The 7,923-nt window shown below is 39.5% G+C and overlaps 1 protein-coding gene across 2 annotated transcripts; it reads right to left on the bottom strand.

Annotated features, from left to right (window-relative positions):
* Window positions 1–714: 714 nt before the first annotated feature.
* leprotl1 (leptin receptor overlapping transcript like 1) lies at window positions 715–7,870 on the bottom strand. 2 transcript variants are annotated; one of them, XM_042419798.1, is made up of 5 exons: window positions 7,755–7,870; window positions 7,003–7,078; window positions 6,015–6,201; window positions 4,011–4,123; window positions 715–2,141 (listed from the first exon to the last, which is right to left on the bottom strand). In XM_042419798.1, coding segments are annotated over exons 1-5 (393 nt in total). In that variant the 5' UTR covers window positions 7,771–7,870; the 3' UTR covers window positions 715–2,140. The 2 variants fall into 2 exon arrangements, with proteins under 2 accessions (XP_042275732.1, XP_042275731.1); XM_042419797.1 differs by having other exon boundaries at window positions 715–4,123.
* Between the last annotated feature and the right edge of the window lie 53 nt (window positions 7,871–7,923).

The following is a 7,923-nucleotide window of genomic DNA, read 5'->3' on the forward strand; positions in this document are numbered from 1 at the left end:
AAATTAAAACGGTCATTTTAAAAGATAATGAGTAAATACTATCAATATGATCTGTTTCAAACCCAGGAAGTAGGTTTACTGAGTTATCTGGTTTATCTGCTTGAAAAAAATCAGGTGCTGTTTGTCCTTTCTTCTTCTTCTTTTTATTTAATATCAGTCCTGTGTTATTATATTAGTTCTGTCCCACATCAGGTAACTTGAAGGGAAATCATGTTTAGAACAGATATCTCAAAGATAATAAAACAAGATAAAAGCTCAATTTGGAGTCTTGTAGCAAAGGGCTGAATACTTCAGTACATATGTAATTGAGATTGATTTTATTATTTTTATTTTTTTAAATACATTCCCAAAACTTTGTCTTCTTTTTATGGTCAAAAAAGTACATTTAACGCATTTTAAATTAAGTCTAAAACCCATCAAGAGTGTAAAAGGTGAAGGGGTCTGAATACTTGAAGCAACTGTACAAAAAAATAATAATTAGTTCAAATGAAAACATCCACTTAATTGTCTGTACATGTGCATCAAGTTCACCAATCTTCAATAAGTTTATGTATAAAATGACCTTTTCACACCCGATATGTTTCGATTTCTTGTGCTGCTCACCAACAAGCATGCAAAATAACATCAGATAAACTTATTTCCTGTGAAGTCTTGAGTCTCATCTAATGTGGTCTCATGAGCAAAGCGAAGGCATTCGTAGTCATTCAAAGGAGAGGATGTTCAAAAATGGCGTTTATTTAAAAAAAACAACAACAAAAAAAAAAAAGAAAACCCCACCATGCTGACTTCTGCCTCTTGAACACAAAAGTTGTAGATAGAAAATGGCGTTGGGACATTTGACATGAAGCGTCCTATAAAATAAATAAATACAACATCCTCTCAGATCTGTAAGAGCAAAAAAAAAAACAAAAAAAAAACATAACATCTCTCTCTTAAAAACAGAAACACAGAGGAAAACCCATCCCACAGTTACACACCAGAGGAGGAGATAACATTGGACTACGAAACAAAGTCAGAAAACATTTTGACGTGTTTAGCTTAAAATACATACAGTGTCGTACAGACGTTCACACAATATGGAAGTTACCCTGCTTGTCAAACAACAGGCTTACAGATCACCACCAGTGGGTTCATCTACTGTTAAGAGCATGTTCACTTAGATTCAAAGTGGTGTTACATAATAATAATAATAATATGCAAATATCATGTCAGTAGTTTTGAACAATAGCTTGCTTAAATATGTTTTCAACTGAGGCTAAAAAGCTGCCGTCATTCTGGTGCTTTTAATACAATCAACGCCTTCACTGAGGTTGTGATCTCTGGAGGAGTCGGCTAACGGATAACAGAGACATGCAGAGTGTTAGTGACCGTTTGTAGTGCAACAACCCAGATGTCAGTTAATACTTTGTGAGCCATGAGTTCCCTCGTCAGATTTTTTTTGTTTTTTTAATATAATTTATAAAGAAAAGATCTGAGGCTAAAGGATAAGAGCTGCGACCGTTAATCAATTAGTTTTCAACTATTAAATTAATCAGCAACTGTTTTGATACTTTATTGATCCCTTGGAGTCATTTTTTTTTTTTTTTAGAAAAAAGTAAAAATTCTAAGGATGTCATCTTGAGCTTTTGGTGACATGTTTCACCATTTTCTGATATTTTATAGATCACACAACTGATTAATCAAGAAAATAAACAACAGATTAAGTGATAATGAATATAATCCTTAGCTGCAGTGCTAAACCATTAAAATTTTGGCCTAATGGCATCAATGGAAAAGTCAAGAGATCACCAAAGTCAGTAGGATTCATCCTCTGGGACCTCTGAAAATGAACCAGTGTCTACTTAAGACTCCTCATCACAGGTTGCGTTATGGCCATAATGTGGAAATGAGTTCAACAGTTCGACCACAGAGTGATGTTTCCTTCTCAGATTTGTCTTATTTGGTGGATTTTTAGAGGTCTGAGAGGGTGAAAGTATCCAATATCAGATTAAAATCATCTGGTGACCTTTCAGATGTATCTTAAGGACTCCTTGGGGATCCCAGCTCATAGGTTGGGAATCACTGCTTAAACGTGTTGGAAATCTGCTGTGTGTGGAAACCCATGGTGGAAGTGCATTCTGGGCTGGACTACGATAGGTTATCTATGAAATGATGGGACAAAAATAAAACAAATTACAATTACTTTCATTTAAAATCATCAACAACACATTTTTCATCTCCCAGAGAGCACATATTCAAACTGAGCTTCCACAGAAATCAAACAAACAACAAAATCAACATCCAAAAAAGGAAACACTCAACCCTCCATTCAACACGGCGGCGCAGCGACGAGGCAGCAGATGCTTAATTCCTCGTTTAGCTACGGCTAATGCAGTTAAACATGACAGCAGACTGGAAAGCTGCACCTAACTGACTGCAGGGCCCCCGTCGTTCCCCCAAGAGCTGCAACAAATCAACCTACAATTTCCTTCACATAGTCCGGACATAAATTATTTTTTTTATCCTGGAAATGCTGGTGTGAAGAAATGCGATGGCATGTTGGCCAAAATGTGGACCGAATGTGCTTCTAGAGAGGAAATGTAACACTAAACACCCACCATAATCGCTGGATTCTTTTACTTGGAAGGGGTCACGTTTAAAAGCTTAAGGGCTGTTAGTGTCTTGAACAGGCCTCGGTTATATAAGTAGCCCAGGTCTTAGCTTGGCCGCATTTTCCAACAAGGCTGCTGTCCTCAAAGCTAATCCTACGCTAGCTGGCGGCTACTGCAGGCTTTTCATGCTCTCTTGACCTGACGAGGCAAGTCTAACCCATACTTACAGTGAGGTAAGAGCTATCATATGCAAAAAAAAAAAAAAAAAAAAAAAAAAAAAAAAAAAAGAACACGGTGAATAAGCAGCCTGCATCCATTTGCCACCTGAGAAACCACCGAGTCAGTTTAATTTGATCTCTGTGGTGACGGGTCAGGGTGTCGGTGTGAATCCTCTCCTGCAGGTTCAGGAGAGAAAACAAACGCTCGCACGCTGCTCCTGAACAGCATCTCCTTATTTTGTGTGATGAGAAACAGAAAGGACACATTGCAGAAAAGACAACTGATTTAAAACCCATGAAACAGGGTTTGAAATATGTGTGTGTGTGAGGGGGGGGGGGGTTGGTGGCAACAGCCTGACACTTTCACACACACACACACTCTCACTCTCTCACACACTCACACTGATCATTTGTTCACAGCTTAGGCGTTGTAACATTAAACAAGCAGAAAGCGGACAAAAATCTGCAGTCCATCAGCTGAGTTTTCACCTTTTTGCTGTGACAAAAAAAAAATCAAAAACACAACACAGGACCGTTTCTGTCCCGTGACAAATGGAAACAGCTGTTTCTCATGGTGAGTGGTGAAATCCGAGCTCATATTGTGCAGATTTTTCTATCAGTTTTCTTGCTGATTTCCACTTGACTCAGCATTTAGACTGGAAATGGACACCCATCTGTGTTCTTACATAGAAAAGAGATTATTTTTCCATCTTTTCAGAGTATCTGCTAAATGGTAGAAAAGGACGCCGGACGACCTTGACACCGTCCTTTAAGATCAGATCGAATCTTCTTAGACATTCAATTGGATTTTTTTTTTAAAACATTTTTTTTTTTTTTTTTTTAAACAGATAACACAAGTGGTTTCGTCTTTCAACACTCAAAATGAAAACACAGATGGGAGAAAACTCACAACATGAAAAGTCAGAGAGCGAAAGTTCAAATGAGGAAAAAATCCAACTGAAAGTCAGCATATTCCATCCACCTCGTGTCACTTCAGTATGATGCAGGCGGTAAAAAAAAAAAAAAAAAAAAAAACCCAACAAAAGAAACAAAAAAAGTATTGCACTGGTTTGGTGTGAGTCTATGGATGGGCGGTCATCATATAAATAACAACAACAAGAACCAAACAGTAATACCAATAATAATTGTAACGCTAATAAAAACAGTTCAGACTAAGGTCCCCCTCCCTCTGCTGTTTTACCACTGCTGCCAACTGAAGTCGTCGTTGGATCCGAAGACCAGGAAGAAGCCCAGGATGGTGGCGAAGATGACTACGTTACCCGTTAGCACGAGCGCGCACGCTCCCCAGGCGATCTGTGAAACAACGCATCAATAATTCAGGTTAACAAATGTTGCTGCCTGCTGCGGCACGTTATTTAGGCCAAAAAATCTGGTGGATGTCAACAGTTTACAGAACGGTTTCTGTGTGTGTGCTGCTCTACGGTTGTATATTCAGGACACACAGCAGGACGGGATGTTAACAGCAGCCGTCAGCCAAATGCTAAACAAGTGCTGCGGTTAGTACATCCGTCTGCCCTGTCGGCTCCTCTGATGTGTTGGAAAACAAATAAGTTTATGATTATTTTATTGATGTTTCTTCTCTCATAATGGCTTTGAATGTCCAATTAGCACATCTGACTACATTATAATCAAACAGACACCTCAGATTATTTGCTGCTGTGACTTTTAACTGTCTTTACAGTAAGAACTACACCTGTTGGAGAGGAGCCGAAACCCTGAAAATCTTTAGACTTCTGTGTTTAATTAAGTTCCTTTAAAGGGGACATATCAAGCTTTTTGTGTTTTTGTCATTTATATGCTGTTATAATGTAAAATGTCCGTGTTAAACATAGTCAAAGTTCCAAAACTTGAGGTGAACATATTTAAAAATGCTCCCTGCAAGAAGAAAGCCAGAGCTTCAGCCTGCTCTCAATGCTCCGTTTGAAGTGGGTTTTTTTAAACTTTCCTGATGAAATGACATCAGCTTGTCAATGCATGTCTATAAACAGCCGTCTGTTATTTGTTGCTGAGGTTTTTCACATTGTCCACCCTCATATTTCGGATCAGATTCGGGCTCAAACATGTAGGGATGTATTTGAGAAGTTTCCATTTCAAGTAAAGGACAAGAAAAAGAAGTGAAATCCTACTACTATAGTTTTTTTTAACATAGCCTCCTGAGCTAGAGGAAGCTTTCTGAAGCTGACCAATCAGAACAGAGTGGGCTCATCGGGAGGGAGGCCTTAAAGAGACAGGAGCTAAAACGGCCTGTTTCAGACAGAGGCTGAACTGAGGGGCTGCATAAAGAGCCAGTATAAGATAAATAAGGAGTTTTTTTTAACTGTAAATCATGCAACAATATTCCAGAATAAAAATATACACCTGGAAATGTGCATGATACGTCCCCTTTAAACCTGCATTAAATTATTTTTTGGCAACACAACACATTATCATCTTTTAAAGTTAATGATATATAATATAATCCATTACAAATAGTAACTTATTAACACATCCAGCAGATACAGAGCAACATTCGTAGTCTTTTGACAAGTACAAGTCCAATGTTCATTCTCATTTTAGCTGTTTTTGTCTCTCCCAACTCTTAAAAGGAAATATCCACTATGTTCACCAGCTAGTCGCTAACTTTTTATTCCGTTTGATGCCGATAAGGTAGTGAATGTGGGTTTATCAGAGGTGGACACAAGGTTGATAAGAGCACTTTTACAGTTAAGTTGTAAAAACCAAAACAGTCAGCTGAAGATACTAAAACGCTCCATAAAGCTGGAGGAAATGGCAGAGGTGGGTGAAAATCATCAGCGGGTTTATCAGTACGTTCAACACCTTTCACATTAGACAGAGCTTTAGATCTTGTCTTGGTTCTGTAATGAATTAATATTCTGGTATTCTGGTATATTCTCGTGTGTTCAACCAGAGTAAACAGAAAGTTATTTTGAGCTCTACAAGTTCTAGATGTGTCAAGATGAAACATGACAGTTTAAGAGGTGAAGTTCCAGTGTGCGCTAATGGTAATAGCAGGAAGTTTCCAACACTTTCCAAGAGATTTTCATGTTTAATTTTGTATTTTTTCTTGCAGTAAATTTATGGTAAAGTATGTAGAACAAAGTGAAAAAAAGTCATGTTTTGTTTGATTATGTTGTCACACTTGAGGCGTCCCTCTAGCTCGCAGTAAGAAGCTACCGTGACTTACTACTTCAGCTCTTGCGAAGACGATGGGCAGGCCGAAGGCTGAAATGACGATGCCCGTCGTGAGGAAGATGGCCAGCTCTTTGCAGGCGTTGCTGGCCGAGTCTGTGTCGTCGACCACCCTCCGCGAGATGCAGTAAGGGATGGGAGAGAGGATGTAGAAGAAGAGGAGGAACAACGGCCAGTATTTGCTGCGAAGAGAGAAAGAGAGAGAGACACAGATGTAAGGGATAAGTACTCTCATGCTGGGATGATAAAGGATGCAGTCAAGTGAATCCAAGGATGAAGGAATAACCACTGTTCAGCGCTCAGTACACTATCTAACTTCACAGGTGTTTTTTTTATGAGACTGGAGCTACATTTCTACATTCAAGACTCACTAGCTCACATTTTTTACATCAATTCCAATATTGGTATTTGATTTTTAATTTGAAATCTGGTAATTCTATAGCAATAATAAACCTTTTTTGATGATGATCAGATTTAAGCCTGGTTATTCAGTGAGACTGAGTTGAACATTAACACAAATACAACTTAAAAAAAAGGTAAGATAAGAACAATAAGACTCAAACATATTTCAAAAACATTCAAATAAGTATTATAGCTTAGCTTTCCATTTTTTTTACCCCGTTAAAGGGTTTTTTTTGGGAGTTTTTCCTTATTCGAATCAATGGTCTGAGGACAGAGGATGTTGTATTGCTCTGCAGACTGTAAAGCCCCCTGAGGCAAATTTGTGATTGGTGATATTGGCCTATAAAAATAAAATTCGCTTGACTTGACTTGCAGGTCAGTATTAAAGACCCAGCAGCTCATTTTTTTTGCCCCAGAAACCCAAAAGTAAATTAATCCAGTCATGCATTCACGCCTGTATTTAGAGCTGTAAACCTGTGATGGGATCACCTCAGGTGCATCTGAGCGCCAAGTGTGAACAGTTTGCCTTCACACCACCCACACACACACACACAGGATGTGGTGGTGATGGTAGTACTTACTCGTACACAGGGAGGGCACATCCTAGCATGAGGAACATGAGGCCGATGGCCCCTCCAAAGGACAGGCTGATGAGAGCTGAAAGAGAGACAGAAGAGAGGGGAGGGTCAGCATGAGCGGGGAGAGAGCTTCTTTCTGAATCTGCGTGTGTGTGTGTGTGTGCGTGTGTGTGTGTGTGTGTGTGTGTGCAGAGACCCTCAACAATGTGATCATGGCAGCAGCAGGGCCCCTAGCTATTGTATCATGTGATGAATCAGCTGATTTCACGTGTAACAGTTACATTAACAATCTAAGCCTTGCTGTGCAATTAAGGGGCTTATTTTAAACTCTGAAAGCAGTGCAGTCATCAAAATAGGCAGCTCAGTTTCAACAAGCACAGCATCTCAATTGGCGACTGTGTAATTGCTGAAGTTAAGGTGCAGCTAGCATTAGCTTATTAACGATTACTATTACGTGATAATACCACAAAAGAGGGAGTGTCATTAAATACGGTATCATAATGCATTATGTCATGGCTGCAGTAAACTACCATCTTAACGTCGGTGTGTATTTAACTGGGTTGACCGAGACAAGGGAGTGCAAGGTTTGGAGCTAATGCTAACTGTACTGGCCCCGCGGCTCTACTTCTTCGCCGTTAGCTAGCTGATGATGACAAACGCATCCATCACTCTCCTACACATTTTTGCCACGGTGACATTAATGGTTCCGGGATTTTGGTGCTTTCGAGAGGAAATGAAAAGTTCAATTCGCTTACCTTTAATCCCGGCCATTTCTCCTAGACAACAGCTTGACACACAGCCGTGGTGAATGACAACAGTGCCCCCTCCTCGGCTGACTGAGACTGAACCTCCAACCCTGCCTGCTGTGCTGCCTTCAATGGGCTAGTACAAATATCGGAAATATAATAATCTTTACGTAGACGC

The sequence above is a fragment of the Thunnus maccoyii genome, chromosome 8 (assembly GCF_910596095.1).
Source record: "Thunnus maccoyii chromosome 8, fThuMac1.1, whole genome shotgun sequence".
Taxonomy (NCBI): Eukaryota; Metazoa; Chordata; class Actinopteri; order Scombriformes; family Scombridae; genus Thunnus; species Thunnus maccoyii.

Coding starts and splice junctions, on each gene's coding strand:
- leprotl1 (XM_042419797.1), bottom strand. Junction 6,202..7,002: donor TGTGCCCTCCCTGTGTACGA/GTAAGTACTACC, acceptor CTCTCTTCGCAG/CAAATACTGGCCGTTGTTCC. Junction 4,124..6,014: donor TCTTCGCAAGAGCTGAAGTA/GTAAGTCACGGT, acceptor GTTGTTTCACAG/ATCGCCTGGGGAGCGTGCGC.